Consider the following 22,115-nt stretch of genomic DNA (forward strand, 5'->3'; position numbering starts at 1 on the left):
ATTCATGTCGTAAGGTTGTCTCTCATAGCGTTAATATGCAAATGGATATATCAACGAGGCATCACTGACGTTAATATAATCCAAAATATTGCGAGTTATGATTATGATGTATGTATCGATGTGCGTTTAGATTTTGGTGATAATCAGATCATGGTTTTTTGGACGTAGAGTTTTCAAAGTTGGAGGCTCACTGGCTTGCTACATTGCACTGTTTTTTTTTCTGACAGTTAGGAGTGCTATCTAAATTCTTCAGCTACATGCCAATGCCATACAGCATTTTTACAGCTCCATTGACCAGGAAAAAACACCAAAATGAAGTCAGGAGAAAACACATCAAAGGGATTTACGTCAACTCCTGAAAAACGTCCAATATGGCAGCATACATTTTGATACTTAATGAACTTTGTCCTTTTTTTTTTTTTTCCAGGGTATCAGCTGTCACGTTTCATGTTTAATAGAAAGAAGCAAAATTCATTTTGAATCATGTGCTCCTTGAAAGAACGTAGTGGAGCCATAGTTTGCCCTCCCCTGAGAGCGACCCACTGTAGATTGGTTAACAGAAAACTTGTCAGTTCTATTGTCGTAATGTCCATCTGTCTGTCTGTTCTAAACCAAGGACCCCCTTCACCGGTTCGACGTTTTAATGGTAAGGCACCGCTGCCTCCTTCTGAGCGGGGATGAAATTATTGTTCACAATATTGCACGCGTTTCACACCAGATGTGACCAGGACATGGCGGTGTCCTCTCAAAAGTGCCACCAGAAACCCCATTTTTTTTTTGCATTCTACATTCAACCAGCGGAAAGTAAATGCTCAAATAGTTCTATTACCACACGACTTTTTGTCTTTTTGACATTAGTTCATTGTAAAAGTTTCGGAAATGATGCGGGGACGGACGGGAGAGCTGTGTCAGGGGCAAGACGGCGGCTTTTGTGAAATCCATAGCCAGGAGGATGCGTTTCGACTTAGACTGCACACTTCTTCGAGCATCCAATGTCCCACTTCTTTGCGAAAGGCACAGGCTGATGAATCCCGGATCTACTGTGCTAAGCCAATTTTGCAGAAACTCTCACGTCGGTAAAGCCAGCCTCCTCATGCGGCGGGCGCAGCAAGGACAGTGACGCGACTTAATGGAGACTGACTAGGGTTGAGGTAAGAACTTGTGTGTTGACGCTGACGTTCTCGACCGTTTTGCGAATGCCTCGATCCGACTGCCACGTTATGTGCATATGTATATCGTTTGGCTTTTGCATATATCTTTTAATCCGGTCAGGCTACACAGTGGCATCGAAAAACAACCCGCGATCCTGCTCCCCCCTCTTAGTCCCCCTCCCCATCAAGACAAGTCCCCCTACCCCGATGGCAAATAGGGCATCTCGTTGTGGTAGTTGTAGTCCGGGCAGACCTTCTGAACCAGGCGATAGTCCGTGCTGTAAAATGAAATGTAGATGCAGATGACTTTAAAAGGCTTTGAGCAAATCCAGGAGACGTGGCTCTGGATCTGCTCCTGGAAGCAGGTCTTGGACGGGTCGTAGTTGCACAGCGAGGTGCGCTTGCTGCGGTCCACCTTCTCATAGTCCACGCGGCAGTTGAAGATCTTGGAGTCCTTGGGGTAGACCACACTCTGGCGCTCCAGGTCGAACTCCACCGCTTTGACGGGCGGCACCAAGCTCACTGAGATGTTGCCCTGGCCCGTGGAGTTGTGGCGGAAGTAGACGCTAAACGTGCCATTGCCGTGGTCCACGATCTTCCCGGTGATGAGCAGATTCAGCCGCACCGTCTTGATGTTGGAGTAGAAATCCCCCCAGCCGAACATCTTTTTGAACTTGCCCGTCTTGACGATGGGCCGCCGCTTGACCCGGGAACCCGAGGAATCTGATTTGAGCGGGTCGCTGCCCAGCATCTCCCAGAATTCCTGCTTGGAAAACTCCTGCTTGGAGAAGGCGGCCGGCGTGCGGTAGGGCAGTTCTAGCGAGGTGGCGTTGGCGGCCCGTCCTCTGCCCTGAAGCATCCAGCGGCTCAGTGGTGAGAGTGTCGCCTGGCTGCTCAGGAGGCCCACCGTCTTGGAGGACTCTCCCGAGGAGCTCTTGGGGTTCGAGGAGTCGTCCTCTTGACTCAAGGCCACCTGGAACCAAGGAGGGAGAAACATGGTTATCGCAATGTTGGGCGACTTATCAAAACTTGACTTCAGTCGGACTCAAGTCAAGTTTAGGACTAAAACTCGTGAAAGACTGTCTGTAAACTTGCTCGTTTGCGTCTGAAATTTCAGAGAAGCTGAGTTTAGAGCCACCTCATGTTTTATTTTTGCCTCATTTGATTTAGATTTTTTGATTTAGAACGAGATTTAGCTTTATGTTATATCTTGTTTTCTTGTCCATTTTCATGCCTTCCCCGTCATGTCCACGTTGTCTCGTCAATCTGCAGCTCTGCAATTTTTTGAGAGACAGATTATATGTACAAAAAGAAGGGATGTCATAAATTTTGACCGCCGGACGGACCACACGCTAGCAATGTCGTCCTGTCTCGTCTCGTCCCTAAAAATTCATGCATGTCACGTCACGTCTCCGTCACCAAACAAAAGGGGTGCTCACGACATATTTTCGTCATCGTTGACGAAAACGCTGGTTTGCACTTGGTGGTTTTGACCTCCGTTGCGTTGTTAAGAGATTCCCCCCTGTAGTCGAGCCTTCCTCGCCTGCTCCCCTGCACTTTGGTCCACCTCCCTTGTTTGCCTGCGCACCACGACAATGAATCCCCCCACTTGCCCAAAACGTGACAATATGTGACTTACACCCACTTCTAGTTATTAGCAAGGGGGGAAAGGAACGTGCCACGAAAATAAATTACAGATCTAATCAATATCTAATTTACCATTCACACCTCCCTTCAGGTGTCGGTGACATTTGATCAATGTGATACTGTATAACGCGTAGAAATGTTACAAACTTCATAGGTATTACATTCTTTTGTTTAAATTGGCTGCAAGAAGTTAAAAACCCCCCCAAAAAAACGCATCTCTGGTGTGAGTTATTCCCAGAGAAGCCCTGCAATGGAATGCCGGAGATGCCCCGAGGAATCCTGCAATTGATTCAGACAGAAAATCCGAAATTCAAGGTCCGTTAGCCTTGCGGTCTTTGGCGTTTGGGTCGATATATATACGCCAGGGTGGGCTATAATCCCGTTAAACAATAAAGCTGTGCTATTAAGAAACGCTCTCCAAGGGTGTTTCTCACACGTCGATGAGCCCGGTCCTCAGGCGCATTTACAAATCTTCATCCGAGGCAGTGCTGTAAAATGCTCATAAAATTGATCTTTCAGGTTTTTTTTTTTTCTCCTCTCTCTCGTATGTTGCAGTGTTCGGCATGCGGTCGTTTTGAGGAAGCCCTTACAGAGTGTTGATGACCTATCACGTTCGCAGTGAAGCTCTTTGTTGCCCGCAGGAATTACGAGTTGGCTCACTTTTGCAGCCTGGCTTCAATTTGTCGGAACGGAATTTTAATGAGAAAAAATCGGTCCATGTTAAAAGCAATGAGGACGTTGTTTTTATTGAAACACAACAGCCCAATTACAATGCTCCGTTCCGTTTCGTACTTTATGTATCCCACTGCCGAATACGTTGGCTTCATAATCTTACATCATTTTATTTGCTTAGATAAGGCTTCACTTTCGAGTCTGTTCAAATTTGCATCACTGTAACATGATTTAAGATGTTAACATGGGCCAAAAGTCTTACAGTCTTCAAATTTGAAGTATGACAATTATTTCCTCATAGACTCATTTCATGAATATAATTTGAAATGGAATTTCTTCAGATGAAAAAAAACATCTTCATAGTCTGATCAATATTAAAGACCCTCAGTCTTTTAGCTTTTGGAATTTGCCAGTGAAGGCCTAAAGCTGAAGATGCTTCAAATGATCTCTTTTGCTCGTGTCCCAATCTTGATTTGAACTGGATTGAATCATATTCCATTGCATTTTTGTTGGAGCAAATTGTCTCTCATCACAATTGGAATTTTCAGTGCAAAAGGGCTCTAATGCATAAAAATTACAATTCAAGGACGGGACAAAACTGCTGAACAGAAAACAAACATTAACTGCAAGGACTCCCTTTGTGCATGTTTTTCCCACAAAAAAAAAAAAAAAAAAACTCACTCTGGTACTGGTTGTCCTGCGTGGCCTTCCAAATCCACAAAAATTTGTTCGGCCTACTCACGTTGTCTGTAGGGCAGTAGAAGGGTCAGTGCAAGTGCAACTAAGCCATATCTACCATCTAGTGGTGAATAGTGACATTACAACTTAGTAGTTAATTTTATTTTATTTATTTATTTTTTTAAAAGGCTTTAAAAAAGTTATCAAAGGGCCACGTAGGGCCCTCCAACCACCAGTTGCTTATCACTCATCTAAAACTACATATTTTTTTAATTTTATTTGCAATAAACTAAGCAAGTGCATTGAAGCATTACGAAAAAGCAGCTCGCAGTAAAAAGTAGTTTAATTAAATAATTCAAATGAATCCTGCTTGTTTAAAAACGCCATCCAAGTTTCGTACCGTTCGCCACCGCAAACTTCCGACTGCATGCATGCATTTAACGTCAAAAGCACCCCCCGCCCCAACGCTTTGTAACTGAATCCATGGGCAAGTTAGAGGAGGTCACTCGCAGATCATCATTAGTTGCTTCAACTCAAATCTTAAAAGAAACAAACTCGCGACTTCATAAGATGCGCAGGGGAAGCCGTTTATCGCCTCAAAATATTTGGGTTTGGAGCATCAAAGTGTTGGAAGACAGGCAAGGGAGCACATGGGGGTTACATACAAAGGAATAAAGCCCTCATATCCAATTAGCACATGCGGTCTTTTAATTAAAAGCGAAAAAGTGGCGGCCGAGAGTTGAGACATCATCGCTGCGCTCAGCGGTGGCTTTTTGAGACGAGTTTGAACGCCCCAGCAGATTAATGGTGGATTATTCCACCGTAATGATCTATATTAGCAGGTAGATTGCGTCTGAAGCGGCTGTGATGACGCCGCCCCCTGGGAGCTTCTCACTAAAATGATAAGCGATGCAAATACAAGCAGGTGCGTGGGGGGGGAACAATTCAAATGAAAAGGTGGGCGTAAAAAAAAAAAAAACTCAAGTTTATGTAAATTATTTTTTTAACATCTTTATGAATATTTGAATAACTGGAAATAAAACAATTTGAAGTTAAGATGAATATGCCGTTGCTCATTAAGACATTTTTGTTTTTCATAGTTAATTCAATTAGAATTAGTTAATCAATTGTTTAATAAAGATCTTGAGTAGATATGTAAAATAGTTTTTTATTCTTTTTATATTTATAATCAGAATCCATGAACTTATCACTATTATTTACTTTTAGTGAATCCTCAATTAGACGATAAACGATGCAAATATATGAGGTGTGCGTGCGCGTGCGTAACGCCCCACGAGACGTTGATGCCGCGATGCATTATGCATGCGTTTCCGTCTGCGCTCCCCTTCAGTCTACTGTCCTGACAGCGGCAGCTTCCTCGGGGATGATTAACTCCGACTCGTTTTGATTCCGCCGATCCGAGGCGGCCGGCCGGATTTGTTCCGACGTGCCGCGGACTGCGTGCTGCTATATCGATTTTCTGTCTTGCCGAAAAAAGAAAAAAAAAACTCGGGATTTCCTCTCATAACAACAGCGAGGAATTCCCGCCGTCTTGCCCTTTGGTCACAGACGAGTGGAGTCACGCTTTTTTTTTTTTTTTCTTCTTCTGTAATCTGGATTTCCGTGAGGCATGGCCTGTACTCTTATTACCTGTCAATCAAATGGCTCTGCCGATCTAACAAGAAGTCATAACCAGGCTGTTATAAAAATCGCTGTCCTTTGTTTTAAGAAGGCCCCAGCTTATATTATTGAAGGTGTGAAAAAAACTGTTTTGCGGTTTAATAATCACACAATTATTATTGCAGGGAGAAAAAAAAAGCGTAATTTTTCATGAACTAATTTTCTAATTTGTTGTTGTTGTAGGGATGTTCATGATGTTGCACTCCTTGTTCTGAAGCTTATGGAAATGGAGTGAGGTCTTCACTTATAAACGCAGCCAATCATGAGGTATGATTTTTCTTCAAAAAAATCTATCATTCCAAAAAAAAGAAATGTTGAATTTGGTTTCATTGATAATGGGCACCAAGTTACTCCTAAAAATTTATTTATTATTCAAGGCTGAATAATATTATTTATTATTATTCTTAATTAATTTATTTCTATTTATTATTGACCCACCTCTGCTATTTGTGGAAAATAGGAGCCAAAATCTACAATGAGACTCCCAAGTTATTTTATTCATGATTTATATTTTTAATAAATTGTTCGGTCAATCGGTTATTGTAATTTTATTCCGCCAAATATCGGTCGGCATTGACCTCGTGAGCCATATCATTAATGCCCTGTATCCTGTACTGTAATTACCTGTAGCTGCCACAAGATGGTGGCAAAGTATTACTTTTGTATAAATGGAGCGCCTCAACTCACTAAGTTATCACCAAACGTGTCAAAACAATAACAGCATTGCAAATAGGCCATTTTGGGAATTCCGGGTTCAATTTAGATTTTCTTTTTTTTTTTTCTGCTGTGATTTCAGACAAGTCTGCCGCGTTTTTATTGTGTTGTTTGGGGCACTTTTTTTTCGAGGGTGGTATAAAATAGTGAGGAAAGTCCAAATGCAGACGAAAATCATGGTTGAGATTTGCTCATTGTGTGTGTGAAAGCGACAAATTCAATCTTTTCTTTTCTATTTAGAGCATAACATCATTTAAAGGCGTCGAAGCATTTGCATGCACTCATTTCAATGTGTTAAAATTCCCCCAAAACAAGTGGAACAAATACATGTAAATCCATTTTCCTTTCATGTTTAACTTTCACGGCTTGTCGGCAGACTGCTGCGGTAGTCTGATATGCATTGATTTGCCCCGAAGTTGCAGCGTTTGGAGGCAATTTTTTCCTAGCGAGTCGTCTGAACTATCCCACTCAGGCTAGACAAACAAAAACAGCGGTTGCGATTTGCTTGCTTTTGTGTGTGAAGACAACAAATGTAATCTTGTTTGGCAGTAAGCCAATGTTTTGCAGAATCATGTTGTTTCTGTGCGCGGATATATCAGTGAAAATGCAATGGAATATGATTTTTTTTTTTTTTTGTACTTGACTAGTAAAAAAAAAAATTGCAAATGAAATATTTCACTCCGTGCGGTGAATCTCTAAATTTCACTTCTTCAATTGAACTTAACATAAATTAAGTTATGCCCCGTATTCAAATTTCTCGTAGTGCACCCTTACATCACTTTTCTTTTGAACATCATTTTGCTCCGAGCATTATTTTGTAGCATTTCTCCGAGGGAGTGCGGCGAAATTTTTTCGACTTCCTAGATTTCTGGAATATGTTGTCATCATCATTCCTCGTGGCAAAATTTGCTTTGGAAGTCCCTCGCATGTGAGCAAAATCATCTCCAAAAGAAGCAACAGAAGAAAAAGGCTTTGTAAGAGGACACCCGTTTTTTTCCTTTAAGTACAATTTAATACGCCTCCTGTGCTTTTGTCTTTTTTTTTTTTTTTATGTTTCATTTGCATGCGTTTGAAGACTTTCCATCCCCGCGGAGTGCTGAATCATCTCAAAAAGGTCGCCGCTGTGGCCTGACACCTCCTCCTATTTTTTTTTATTGTTGAATATTACAACGGGCATTACTTTTATGCTTTACATCCTTCCGGAAAGAATGCACACGGCTACAACTTTGTCGCCACTTTGCATTTAAGCGTGGCGGGGGGAGTATATGAGGTGTAAGATTTAACCATCAGCAGCACGCTTTCTAACTTTTACTTGTGCAATGCAAGCAAAATGGGATAGGATGGATTGCTTCGGGAAAGAACGTCTCGGAATGCAAACAGTGGAGAGCAGACCTCCGCCATGGCTCTGACATTACTCATCAACCGGATTTGTGTCGTAGACGTTCTTTTAACATTTATGGTAGTAAAAAAAAAAAAAACCTCCAATGACAAACTGTGATTCCACAAACTCATCTTGCACCATTTCCCTTAAAAATAAATTGCTGTGCATTTTACAAATACTAATTTCCACTGACGACCCAGGCTAAACTTAGCTCCTCCCTAACATACAGAAATAGTCTGTTTCTCATAATGTATCAGATCAACTTACTTCCTTGACACCAGTTACTATGGGCCATCTTGTGACATCTTCGAATATTAGAGAAAAGCACAAATAACACAAACATTTTTAATTCTCTTTATTTCTCAGCAACGGTGGATAGGCTCCACAGAAAAAAAAAAAGGTGAAAAGATTAATTTCTGAATGGTGAACCGCAAATAGAAAAAGTCAGAATAATCTAGCTTTTATTTATATATATATATATATATATATATATATATATATAATTTTATTTTATTATTTTTTTAATCATAAAAAAGCATTTTATTTTCGCTTTAAATAGCGCAAAAGATGAATGCCGAGCTACAAATGTGAAGTGGCCCACTCTATGTATTTTTGTAACATTTTTTTGTTTGTGGTGGAGTGAGCTATGTCAAATGTAAAACGTGTGCTTTGGCTCATTTAAGGTTGAGGAAAAACTCCCTTCGACTACAGCAAAGACTATGCGACATGGTTGTTGGTGTGTGTTGGCTACGATTTCGCCATTTGTCACATGCGCTTTAGCCTAGCGGCGAAAGACGCGAGGCAGGCGGCGACGGCTCCGTCGCCGGCGGTAATTGCGAGTCATTCAGCCTGAGTGATCGGTGGCCCCCCGGGCCCCTATACTCTCCGCGGGGAGCGCAATCTCACTCGGCCCTCCCTCTGCTTCAGGCTGGCGATTACCAGCCTGTTACCGTGACAGCGACAGCGCTTTAACGCCGCTTCCCGTGGCGTGCGGGGTCACGCTCGGCATAAAATAGCACGGGCGGGAGAGGAAATGTTTAAGTGGGATCCGAGCCATTATTTCAGCTCAAGCAGGTGACGGCTGACAAGCCAGAGTGTCGACCAGTCAAACACGCTGCATAATTATCACATTATTTGGCAATTAACTATAACTGCCGTGCAATTCAAAATAATACCGAATGGCAGACATTTTCAGCAGCTCCAGTCCGCTATTTGCTTTTCTCATCTTGCTTGTTTCTGAACTTCAGTATGTTTCTTCTGCCGTCTAAACATGGGCATAGCTGCCACAATTTGTACTGGCTCCGAGCCAAGGCCCCTGTTCCAAGTCAAACTCAGCCGCTAGCGCTACATGCTAACACAACCGCAACTACCGAAGCGTGACGTGACAGTGAGCCGAAGGGGAAGAGACGGGTGATGTGCTGGGACAAAGCGTTGAACAAGGAGACAATGTCACCTCAGTTGTCGCCAATGTTATCTCTATCGCCGCTAAAATGGACGAGCTCCTAGCGCTGACATGAGAGGGACTTCCTAGGCGACAGCCTGCTGCTGTTTGCCGAATCATGGCCGCCAGCGCTGACGTCGGACTTTGTCGTTTGTGAAGCACTGCATGAACCTCTTCCGTCTGTACTGTGGGTGGGTTCGTTTATGATAGCCTAGCTTGATATTGGTTTGGGTAATGAGAGTCGATTCCCATCGGAACTGTCATTCCGGTTTCCCCAGAATTTTAAAATGGCGATGCTAAATTTGTGTGCTTGCATTAATGAATAGTACTTGGTGACGATTAATGGTGTGGCTGAATTTTGTAAAAATAAAAATAAAGGCCCGTCTTCTGTTACTTCATTAAATCATAATGGGCACATTCGTCTGACAAAAATGGAAATAAAACAGCGGGCTAAAAAAAACGAAATTTTGATGCCTAGCTAATGTTTAGCTTATAGCATACACAGCATATACGAATACGAGCTTCTCAGAAATAAAGTGCTCTTGTGGAAAATTAAAGTTAATAGGTTTGATATTAGTATTCTGGTCAATAATAGCCTTTGAAGGAATTTGTACTAAAGTTCGTAAACAGTAAAAAGTTAATTAAATGAGAAGTTTATTAGATTTTATCCCCCAAAATACCTGGTTAGAAGCCTTTTTTTATTTATTTATTTTTTTAATTGAGTGATTGCGAATCGGAATCAAACTCGTCGCTGATTGTGTAAGCGGTACACTCGCCTTGCTTGTTTCCCACTCGATGACGCTGTGTTTGGTTGTTTGTCTCGTGTGCTCTGTGACTGGCTGGCGACCAGTTTGGGGTGTAATCTGCTTTTTGCCCCAAATCAGACTCACTCAAAATGGCGTGAGAGGAAAGAAAATGGAATGTTGTGGAATTTCGAATGGGGCAGACCTAAGATGACGTGACCGCACCAGTTTGAGTGATTCAAAACATCCCCAAAAAAATTCAAAAGTCATGTTAAGGATATTTGTGTTACCTGTCCACAAAGTTGGCAATCCGAAATTCTGCTAACAAATAAACAGACGTCCAGTCTTGTATAAAGTACTTGATCAAAACAACAACGTGCTTGGTGGAAGTAATCGACATCACAGTTTCTTTAACTAGCTCTTAAAGCATCTTTGAAGTTTTTTTTTTTTTTTATTAGTACATGCAAGCTCTATTCAGTACTCATCTTTTTCTGCGCCAACGTGTTGGGATAATGATTTCCCAATCAGTGTGGCGCGTCTTCATATGACCATCAAAGGAGCAGATGAAGTGATGGAGGCTGACAGCGTGCCTGGTGAGAGCTGAAAAGCTGCTCCCGATCCCGGGGAGTCGAATAAGCGCCTCGCTTGTCGTCTCCGCCGCGCTCAAATCTTCATCTCTAATACGACATCAATTTTTAATTAAAGAGCGCCGCAGCTCAGATGTCTTAAGTGTCGGCCCGGCCGCTTTATTCGCGTTTCTCCCGTGCGTCTAATAAGCTCGCCATGGGGAGCTCTCGCGTGTTACACGATTAAAAGTCTGAAAATGGATTTTGGCCTTCGAACTAATTGTTCCTCTGTATTGTGTGGGAAAAAAAAATTTAAAAAAAGGTAATTTCAACAGAAACATTTGACTCCTGATGAATCAGTTATTTCTTTTTTTGTGGGTTAACACACTCGGCACCTTTTTTCATTTTCAACTCTTCACCCACCGTGTTCCGCCTTTGTGCGGTCCCCCGAAGAGCGGCTCGTTTTGTATGCTCGGCAGGGCAAGCGCTTGTGAATTGGCTATCACGTTTCTGCATGATAAGATATCGACCAGCCGGCGGAGGGCGGCGACGGCGGGCTCTGTCGCCCTGATGGGAGGCATCTTTAAATGACACGACGCCTGCCTGCTTGCGTCTCAAAGCCAACAGATTTTCCCCAATCAGTTTTTGTAGCGTTGGGAAAAAAAAGAAAATGAACGTGATGGGGTGAAACGAGATTTGGTTAACTGTTACAGTGCCGCGGTACTCATATTTGGTTCGCAAAATTTGTCTAGTTAGTCTCATCAATCCAACCAAGGATCGTCTATACCACAGGTGTCAAACTCAATGAGTGAGGGCCAGATCCGGCCCGCCACTTCATTTCATGTGGCCCGTCAATTTCCATGATTCTTCCCAATAACTCAAAATTTCAAACTTTATTATTTTTTTTTTTTGACAGCCCTCTTTTTAGAGTATCCTTTATCCTTAACAATTGATTTCCAATTATTGCGTAAAAATAAACATTTGTATGGTTTCTCACTCATAACCGTAACAACCATGTAGCCCGCGGCGAATGCGCCCCAATGGCGCGATATATGCTTATTTTCCCGCTTTCGCAGCCCTCGGTGCACTGCCGAGACGCTTATCTGCATGTCTTCATTCGCAATCCTGCAGCAGGTGTGCACAACTGCTGCTATGCTAATAGTTCTGCCCGCAGGCTAAAAGTGTCTGACTCATGCACAAGCGCCGACCTGATGCTGACCAAATAACACTCGCCCTAGAGTGGATCATGCACCAGACGATTGCTTCGGCCCCCTCGGGCTCGCAAGCTCAGGTGTCACCGCATCAGCGGAGTAAGTTTTGAAAGCCACGTTTACACCTGATTGGCCGGTCGGGTTCAATTTGACTCGACGTAGCGTGGCTCGCGTACCTGGTTTCGATTGGCTAATTTCTGAGGATGGAATTTGTCCCAAACCAAAATGGCATCAATCGGGGAAATTGGTGTTGTGGATCTGATTCCCATCACAACTTTTTATTGAGGAAAAAAAGTGACTGACTCTACATGGATCCCTCCGTTTTATATAATATATCTGTGAAACTCGTCTTGTGTGGGACTTTTTTTTTTTTTTCTTAAACAAATTGTGATTTGGAGACTGCAGCAATGTTGCTTTTAGAGCGTGAAGGTTGACCCGCAGTGCATCGCCTGAGCACCTCAAGGGGAAACCAAGTGGGTGTAACTTCCGCCTGGGAATCCTAATTAAAACCACTCTCTGCAAGGATATAATATTAAAAAAAAAAAAAATTTTTAAATCCACAGCCGACATTGCATCTGGAACTCTGGACTCCTGTCGGCACCATTTAACGCCCAAAGACCCTCCTCCTCATCTTCTGAGCTGATCGGGCCTGCCTCAAAGCAAGCCTTTCCAATTAAAGCGGCGGAGCTCAGTTGGATGGATGACTTTTAAGAGGTGCTCAGGGATTCCTGTGGGGGAATTGAGGATATATGGAGCGGCGACAACAATCATTTGAAAAAGCCCATTTGAGCCGTCCTCCGCGGTCCACATCACAGCGACCACTCTGGGTCATAACGTATGTAGAGAGTCTCGGCATGATACATTGTACATGCACCAAAAGACTCATCGGCTCTTTCTCGCTCTCGCTCTGTGTCTCTCTATCTCCGTATTAATCTCAATACGTGGAATGCAATTTCGATTCAAGAAGGATGGTTCGATTTTTGCAGTGGAACGACACGATTTAAGGACGATTGGATTACGATTCAGTTTGCTTTGGTACGGCTCACTTCCAGAGGATATGATGCATGATGTGATGGCATTTTACATACGTACGGATGCACGCGTCTCTTTTTTAAAGGTGGCTTTTCCTTTAAAGTTGTAAGACTCGGGATGCGTATCTCAAAATATTTTAAACGATTATTTTAAATTTGAGAGAAATAGATTTTCCGAAGTGTTTTCAATTGAATTGTTTTGTCTTTCACTGTTTTGCTGGAAGATGAGCGATGATATATCTGGAATTAATAGATGATTTTCCGAAAAAAAAAAAAAAAAAAGAAGTTTGGAATCATGTCTATTGTAAAAATGCGTGGACTGAGTCGCATTCCTCGACTGTAGCTGCAAGTAATTGTGACGTTTACGGATAATATAACGCAAAATTTGGTGGTCATAGTATTCAGCCTTGTAGAACACCATTTTTCTACGATAGCAGCAAACATTTGTGACATTTATAGCTCATAAAAATATGTGTCCCCTAGTATGTAGCATTGCGGAACCTTGCCGGGTGTCCTTGGTTTGTGGTTGTGGTCCGTTTCGTCAACGACAAATTTTTTACTCGAAAGGGAAGTTGCGCTGTAAAGTCGATGCTAAAGCAGTATAATGTCATCACTACAGTTAATATTTGGATCAAATCCTTCCAGGCCATGAATGTAGAAAAACAAAACAAAACAAATGAAAAACAATGAGGTTATCCAATTGTAAACTCAAAATCTTGTGTGCTGGGAATGTTGTAAAACAAAGGATCCCCTGAATCTTTTTTTAATGAGCCTTGTTAGGTTGAGGTTGTTTCCTGATTTGCAGTCGAGACCTAAAAATATGAGTCCTACTCAAACGGTTTCTGGAGAAAAAAAAACCATATGATTGGCGATCTTAATTTGCTTCATTTTTTTCAAAGTCACAATTGATTTGTTTAAAATTACAGTTTCATTAAAAATAACTCGCGATCGAGTCAAATAAGCGCATTGAATTTCCTTTTTGGTTCTGGTACAAACTGTTCCGCTTACTCCCACTGCGCTCCAAACTAGCAGCTTTAATTAAGCAAAGAAAGTAGAAATTTAAAAATAAATCTTTTGACTCGCTCCGTGACCTTCCTTTCTAAACACATTTTTGCTTATTGAATTATTTCGACATTGAATGCCCACTTGGGTTCATAAAAGGACAGCTCCTTTTCTGAGGGGATTTAAACGGAGACATTGAAACTCGGTGTGTCTCATGCACGCAAGTAATTGATTGGCCGTTTACGATGCACGACAATAACCTCAGAGATAACGATGCCATTATACAACAATTATGCAATAATCGGTATGTCGATAATGTTTGCAATAAATTGCTAAGCAACGACTAAAAAAAATATTACGACAGAGTATTTGTCCCAGAATAAATATATCAGTATTATTTGACGCTCTACCGTGCAGGACTGACATAAAATCATACAATCCAATATTTTGGATGTTTCAATCATTTTGGATCTTCTCAACGCGGCTAAATTAGCAATCTATTTAAAATCGTTGTTTTGGGTATGATGCTGTACATGTCCCAGCGGAATTCTTTAATCAGATCTCCGTGCAGGTGTACCTAATGAAGTGTCCGCTGAGTGTGTATTTTGCGGCCATTTGCAGGAGGTCCCCGGTGAGTCGGGGTTTCTTTTTCCTCTCTCTCGGCGGGATTGCATGCCATTGCGACAGAAAAGATTACATTTTAAATCATCCCCTTTTTAATGACTCTTTTTTTTCCTCTCTTCGTAATGGACTTAATTCATTAATTGCTCCATAATTCGTCAATGTCATGGAGCTAATGAATTGCCCATGTTCCCCTACTGATGTTCTTCTTTTTTTTTTTTTTCTTCTCCCTCTCCTCTGCATGGAAAAAGGGGGGAGAAAAAAAGTGAGTGTTAATCCTATTATCACATGAATATGTTTGTGTGTAGTCTGCCTTTTTTATTTGACTATTACCTGAATATTCGCACGCCGCCTTTCTTCTTCTTCTTCTTCGTCTACCCCCCTCCTCCCCCTTCCCCTTGGTTTTCCGTAATGAGGCAGCTGAGCCCGCGGGCTTCCGAGCAAGAAGAGGAGGAGGATGTTTTCAACTTCCCTCGTGTGACTAAAGAGCTGATTTCTCATTGAAGGCAAATTTATTTATTTATTTTGGCTTTTTTTTTATGTGCAAGTACACATGAAAGGCGAGTGGGTGAGCCCACTTTAAGACGCAACGGGAAGGGGGGGCGGGGTTGAAAAAACATTTTTGGGACATTTTTTGTATTACACATATACGATTTCAAACAAACCACAGCCCAAAATTTGTGTTGAGCCTCAGCCCCTGAAGTCACTTCGACGTAGCAACAATAAAGTTAGTTGGCTTGGTTATGATGAGTAGACCCACAAAAGAAATCTCAAGAAGCCTTGCCCTAAAAGGCACAGGAAGTTTGCACTTTTGGCGGCAAAGTTTAATAATTCACCATCAAAGACGAGATTTGCAAACTCATTTGTTTTGAAAATTCCTCCCTCGCAGCCACTGCCACTTGGCAATATAAAATTTGGTAGACATATTTATCGTGAGAAGTCCCAAGAAGCGATGCCCGGTGATGTAAATGCTCATTTGAAGTCATTTTGGAAGACAAAGTCATCCTTGAGATTTTGTCAGGCAACCGCTAAATTGGAAGTCAGTGCATTAAACAAGTGGGCGACCCTCGATTGCGGAAAGCATGCTAATTCAGGTCGTGAATGTTTTTCTTAAATTCAGCACCCAAAGTTTTGTTGACGAATCTTAGCATAAATACATCCACCCACATTGAAACACATTCACAGTTTGTCATTTTTGTTTTGAAGCGACTATTCTTAATGTGAAGACCGTTAAAGGTGAACTTAATAAAATTAAACTTAGCTTTCTAAATAAACGGGTATTGCTAAATAATGAAGAATTTGATGAGCAAGTTGTCCCGTTTGAAGCTGCTGAGAGTCATTGGCGCCACCTGCTGGCAGAAACTGTTGCACCCAACAACTCATTGTGCCTCCAATTTCTTGAGAGATCTTGGGGTTTAATTACCGATTTTTTGTTGCTTGCAGCTTCAATTGTTAATATTTCTGCCACGGTGGATATAAACCAAAGGTCACATTGAGTGAAATACACGTGAAACGTGCCTCAATTCAGAGCATACAGAGATGACTTTTTTTTCCGAAGATGGCGATCAAAAGTGAGATGTTCATGATTTCATAGCAATGAAAGAGCGCGGTGAGTTCAAGTGTCTGGAAATCGCATGAGTTCCCTTTGAAAGCGAAATTTGGCATTAAAACAGTGACCCGGTATATTTGTCATTTGTTTATTCATGCAAGAAGTGCAAGGGGAAAAAAAATAAATAAAAGGCTGTTGGGGTCACATTGAACCTTATTCATAAGTAATGCAGAGTGTGAACCAGAGGAGACGATGTGGCAAAAATGAGCAGGAAGTCGCACGTTACTTTGTGTGGCATCACGTCACGTTTCTCTACTTTTCAAGTCATTTACTTTTTCCACTTCCATCTATTTTCCTGCCTGGCCCAAATGACTTTTGATGCAAGAGGCACGATGAATAAACTCCAGACTTCGAGGTACCAAAATGAATCGATTAATCGGCAGCTGATCAATTCTGAAATGGATCCGCAACTATTCTAAAGATGGTGTAATTGTCTAACTTAAATTTGTCGAACTGAAATCCTCTGATTTCAGCCTCTCGATAGTAATTCTCTGATTTCTGTCGTCTTTCAGGAAAGCTTTTGTGTTTGATCCAAATGAGACATTTGCAAGCATTTGTTTTTACTTTGGAGTTTGAAAACAATGACCGAACAGTCGCTGGAACAGGTTGGCAAGTACAATATCAAACTCTGGACTGGTCGCTGACTCGATCTCGCTCCGTCACCAGAGATCATTTTGTTTCTTGTAATAGATCACATGATACGACGCGGCATTTCTGATTGGCCGCTACAGCTGCGACTTTTCCGTGCCGTTCGCCCTGCGAGCCTAGCGAGCTTATCTTTGGAATGTGTGAGGAAGCCCGAGTACCTTGAGAAAACTCATTGGAGCACCGGGGAGAACATGCAATAGGCGACTAAGCGAGGTCAGAATCAAACCCGGAACCGCAGAAATGCGAGGCGGACATGCTTACCACTAGTACGTTATATTTTTTTATTTTTGACCATCCATCCATTTTTTTTTAATAGTTTAATTCGGGTTGCTGTTGACATGAGTTTGTCCCATTTGACTTTGAGGAAAGAGGCGGGGTCCACCCTTGACTGGTCGCCTGTCATTCGCTGGGCACAGATAGACAAATGACCTTTCCCGTCCCACGAACATTCAAACTCCACACAGAAATGTGCCAAGATTCGAACCTGGCTCTTTTTATCTGCGAGACAGACGTACTGTTCTTACTGGCATGTTTTATTTTTTAGGGGGGGGGGGGGGGGGGTGACAGGAAGTCGGATTCTGTATGAAAAATCCAACCAATAACCAATAACCCAACATGTTGGCTGCTTCAGATCATTTATGGATCACATCATCGTGTTCTGGACTAGTTTCAGCTTCTAATCCATATTTGTGTGAGTGCGATATTAAAACTAGTCGACTTGTGTTCGGTGACTTTCCGAACAGCCGGTATGTGAATTGTTCGGCATCTATTCCGCCCCCGTGGTGACTTTGATTGATCCTCACATGGATTGTTCCACGGATAACTTTTCAGTCAATTTTTAGCGGCCACGTGCACGTTTGTGTGCATCATTAGGACGCCCTCAAGTCCCCCCCCCCCCGAGTGTGACTTTGTTTTCCTTACCAAACAAGCGGTTCCGTTGAGGAGCAGCAGGATGAAGCCACGCATTGTTCCGCCACGCTTGAAAAGCCACAACTCTTCCCTCCTAATTATTTAAAAAAAAAAAAAAAAAAAAATGAACTCCCTCTTCCTCCTCCTGCTCGTCGACTTCTTTTTTTTCTTCACGAGCCTTCGACACGGGGTCCGTCCCGGCCGGCGCGCCGTCCCGTCATGTCTGTTCTCGGGGCTCGCTCTCGCAGCCTTTCTTCTTTTTTTTTTTTTCTTTCTGTGTGTCAAAGTCCAATTACCTGTGCCTGAGGAATTCCATGCCGTTATCATCCATGGCAAGAGATTCCGGAGTAGGGTGCATCCCCGGGAAGCTTGGGAATGACGATGGCTTCCGGCTCCGACTGAGCGGCGCGCTGAGCTTGAGAGGAGCCGACACTCGTTTTAACACCCCTTTCGCTCTCTCTCTCTTGCTCTCGCTCTCGCTTCCTCCCTCTCTCTCACTTTCTCGCCGCTTTCCCGCCAACTCTCATCCTGAGGCCGCCTCCTTTTTGGTTATATCTCTGTCTCGGTCACCCACTTTCTCACGTTCATTAGGAATGCGACGCGCTCCCGCCTCTTGTCAAATGTGCCCGACGCGTCCAATACACGAGACGACGGAGGCGTTTAGACGGAAGTATTGGGACGCATACAGGTAAACGAGCGAATTGGGAAATGAAAGTTGAAAATCAGGATACCAAAAATAGAACAAGTCTAAATATGGGCAAGAGGATGTGGAGGCCAAAAAAAGTGTACACAAAAGGATGAGGCAAGTACCGGGAGGAAAGAATCTCGAGTTCCCTCTAAAAGTACAAATGTCAAGGTTTGCTTTGACATGAGATCATGAAGAATATTTGTCCTTGCGAGAAAAGCAAATCATTTTGAAGCTGAGAGAAGACGTAAAGTTAATCAGAGAAATTGTAGCCAATACCAGTGATGGCCACGTTGCCGTATTTTGCCGGTCCGTCCTCTGTTCGCGACGTGGGCACCCTTCCGTCATCGTCTTACTCATAAAGTAATCATCCTTCGTCTGCGTCCCTCTTTGCATTTCACCAAACAGTCCCTTTGTTGAAAAAAAAAAAAACGCCCGTGCATGACGAGAGGCTTCATAATCATTTAAAGCTCATAAGCTGGCTAATTTGTTATTCACCTCCAAATAAAATACAAATACTAAATAAAATACAAAATATTTGACGGAATTAACTTTTAAGACTGCTGGCGTGGGCTCCGGCACGCTCGTGACCCTCGTGAGGATAAGCGCTTCCGAAAATGGATGGCCGGATGTTGAAATGGCAAAACGAAACATTTATAAAATCCATGCTGAGTCGTTAGTTACTTTTGAAGAGTAACCGTAGTCTGATTACTCGACCGGAAAAACGAACGCGTCCGATTTTTACAACAAAATATGCGTATGCGGACACTCGTAAGTCAAGAGAAATTAATTAGCATGTTTGACATTTAGAGAAATACTTTGCTTGTGGAATTCCCTTCTGGGACGGCAAGTTGCATTTCCACCCAGCTGGTCTGTGACGAACAAAGACAGCAGCCTCGCGCCGCAGTTCATTAATGTCTACGGCTCAATTCTGCCTTAATCAGAACCGCGGCCCGTCTTTTGTTTTGTCTTGTACTGCCCGAGAGGGAGGCCGTGACACGGTCGCAGAGGGTCAGTTTTTTTTTTTTTTTTCTCTCTTCAGAAGAACCTTCTCGCACCGGACCAGATGCTGCAGTGCAGGGTTAACTGAGGCCAGGGCACGGGTTAATTGGCTGAGCCTTGCAAACACCGAGAGACGTCGCCCTGGGAAATGGAAGCCGAGGTTGGGGCATTTGCGAGACGTGGCCAACACGGAACTCTGCGTATTGAGCATTTCGAGAACTAGAGGCTGCCTTTTGGAATATATCTTATTGGTACATTTTAGAGCGACAGAACTGAAATCCCAGCATCTGGAGATACTTTAGAGATCCGGGAACCTTTCAAGTTATTTTGGAAAAGATGGTCAGAACTTTTTTTTTTGGTTCAAGGAATTACTTGTAACTTTTGATGGAAATTTTTTATTTTTGCAATGATTTATCATGGACAATGGATGACACTGCAAACTGTATCTGTTTGACACTTGTTTTTCCTCATATCCCAAACCGCTGGACATTAATAAGATAGTCACGGAGGCGGGCTTTTATTGGACCTTGTCTCTTTACCATCACCATATACTGTCAAAGCCAACAAAGCGACAGTTAAAACTAGCTCGAGCAGTAAGTGGCCTATACCATCACCGGACATTCATCAACAGTGCCAGGAGTGCCATCGTGCGACATTACACAATATGAATCCCGTGGTCGGATTGGACACTTTACGGAAAGCAACTGACAATGTCACAAGGCGGGTGCGAATCTGGAATCCGCATGAGACGAGGAAAGCGGCCAGGCCAAGCCAGAGTTGGGGAAAGTCAGTTGAGATTCATTTAGTTCCATGGAGTCCAAAAAAACTAAAAGAAGTAAAGATACCTAAAACTGTTTGTAGAAATCGTGCAGTTTTTTTTTTTTTTTTGCTGTAATATTGAGCCCTTATCAGCTGTTCCTATTGGTTCTATTTAGCGAAAGCAAGTCTTAAATTTGATGGAAGTGGCTTTAAATTTGTCTCCCTGATACCGAGTCGTTCCGACGCAGGCGCAAGATGCCAATCATCTCCATTTTCCCTTCCTTTGTCTCCCTGGCGGGATCCTTCCGGAGGCTAAACGTGTGTGGGAATAATTCCAGCAGGCCAGGGAATGGGGGAGCTATTTGAGAGAGGAAAACATTGAGCCCCATAAAGGGAGATGGCGCTCCCCGGCCCACGATTGTCGGCAAAAGCGAGCCTAATAAAAGGCATCCTAAAACGCCTCACGTTCTCGCCACACACTTTCACTTTGGCACATAATTGCCGGGCCTTAACTCACTTTGCGCAGCCTCCAGGGAGCCCCGACTCCCCTTCGCCCCCCCCACCACCCTCGTTTTCCGCTCACTTGCAAGAAATCATTTTGTGTGTGTGTGTGGATGCTTGCGTCCCCAGATATCATCACTGTATCGTAAACTTGTCCCGCTCAATAATAAATGCGGAAGGCATGTTTTGTTTTGTCAATTCCCTTTAAATTGTTGTTGCTAACTGCGAAATCCGATTGGACACTCTCAGTTGCTTTTGAATGGAAAGCTGCAGGCCAACAAGATGTGGCAGACGGGGAACACTCCAGTGTGAATGGTGAGCGTAGGCTGCCATCTAGTGGAGGTTTTGAGTTTTGATCCCTTGAGAACAAATTTATCCGGTCTTTTCAACCATCACGACGACAACTTCCCCAAATAATACCAAACAAGTGTGGCGTAAACATAAGTCAGTCTTTTTTATATTTTGTTGTGCAACTCTTTTATTTTTAATATATCCACGTATAATAATGCCTTTATTAGTCCCACAATGGGGAAATTCGAGATTCGAACCCAGGCCTCCTGGGGAGACTGGGTCCGGAACGCGGCGCCTTAGACCACTCGGTATGAATTGTATTTGAACTTTTTCGTGGAATAAATTTAAATACGATTTTTAACTAATTGAATGTCAGCTATTTTCAGACCCGCCTTTATTCTGCCACGTAAAATAAAATAAAAATGCGTATCTGGGATTGAAAGTCTGGATTCTTACTGGACAAAAGTATGTAATTAACTTTGAATGAGTTACTTAGGTGCATTTTGTTTTATTTTTTTATTTCCCTTCATCCAAGCGCATTGTCACTAATTCAAACTGGACAACGTGACAGTGACTTGCAAAAATATTAAGCAAACCTTTTAGGAGTAAAACCTCTGTCTCATTTTTGAAGAGGGTTAGGCCCAGGCCTTCTCTTCCTCTATATTTATGTTGACCATAACAGTGGTACATTTAAACCTATGATTTTTTGGGGTGCTGCTTTGTGAGAAAAGACAGAACCAAGATAATAATAATGTGCTCGTCTGGTGTGTTTCGTCGTATCAGCCACAAGGGGGAGCCGTAACCCAGGAAAAACCACAGAGCGAAGTAAAACACTTTTCCTTCCCTGGTAATGCAAAATCCATTCATTCCCAACCACTTGACAGCGTCAACATGAAGAATAATGTAGTCTATGTAATCTGTCAAGCTCATAGCACATTTCTTTATTCTCTTTCCAGTTATTCTACATTTCAACCACAGAGGGTAAATTGAGTTGCAAGAATGCAGCATAAAGTATACACAATGTATTTTCTTCTGTTGAAGAATAGGAGGAGGAGGAGGAGTGTATTACTTCCAGACGCAGAGGGGCAGGTTTCATCCAAATGTTGCGCCAAATCTGTTTAGCTACGCTCATGTTGTCAGGAGTAGGTTCAGGAATTTAATGTATACCTGAAC

At 42.7% G+C, this 22,115-nt stretch overlaps 1 protein-coding gene and 1 long non-coding RNA gene across 2 annotated transcripts in view; one reads left to right on the forward strand and one right to left on the reverse strand.

Moving 5' to 3' along the window:
- Nucleotides 1-21,125, forward strand: part of LOC148322632 (uncharacterized) — a 62,586-nt gene extending 41,461 nt beyond the window's left edge. The window contains exons 3-4 of the long non-coding RNA XR_015846711.1: nt 6,012-6,095; nt 19,432-21,125. This is a non-coding gene — a long non-coding RNA (uncharacterized LOC148322632). The remainder of the gene's footprint in view (nt 1-6,011; nt 6,096-19,431) is intronic.
- LOC148322633 (neurexophilin-1) lies at nt 210-18,206 on the reverse strand. The gene is made up of 3 exons (XM_088318045.1): nt 18,001-18,206; nt 17,717-17,798; nt 210-2,124 (listed from the first exon to the last, which is right to left on the reverse strand). The coding sequence occupies exons 1-3, from the start codon at nt 18,060-18,062 to the stop codon at nt 1,351-1,353; spliced, it is 918 nt and encodes a 305-aa protein (XP_088174171.1). The 5' UTR covers nt 18,063-18,206; the 3' UTR covers nt 210-1,350.
- Nucleotides 21,126-22,115: the final 990 nt, after the last annotated feature.

Source organism: Idiotropiscis lumnitzeri, chromosome 15, assembly GCF_059441095.1.
Source record: "Idiotropiscis lumnitzeri isolate Australia: NSW breed Sydney's pygmy pipehorse chromosome 15, RoL_Ilum_1.0, whole genome shotgun sequence".
NCBI classification, from domain to species: Eukaryota; Metazoa; Chordata; class Actinopteri; order Syngnathiformes; family Syngnathidae; genus Idiotropiscis; species Idiotropiscis lumnitzeri.

What these genes read in the sequence shown, in the direction of transcription:
- LOC148322633 (XM_088318045.1), bottom strand. Translation starts at nt 18,062, where the DNA reads ATGCACCCTACTCCGGAATCTCTTGCCATGGATGATAACGGCATGGAA. An exon ending in ATGGAATTCCTCAGGCACAG is followed by an intron (nt 17,799 to 18,000) that starts GTAATTGGACTT and finishes TTAAATAATTAG; the next exon opens with GAGGGAAGAGTTGTGGCTTT. An exon ending in TCAACGGAACCGCTTGTTTG is followed by an intron (nt 2,125 to 17,716) that starts GTAAGGAAAACA and finishes CCTTGGTTCCAG; the next exon opens with GTGGCCTTGAGTCAAGAGGA.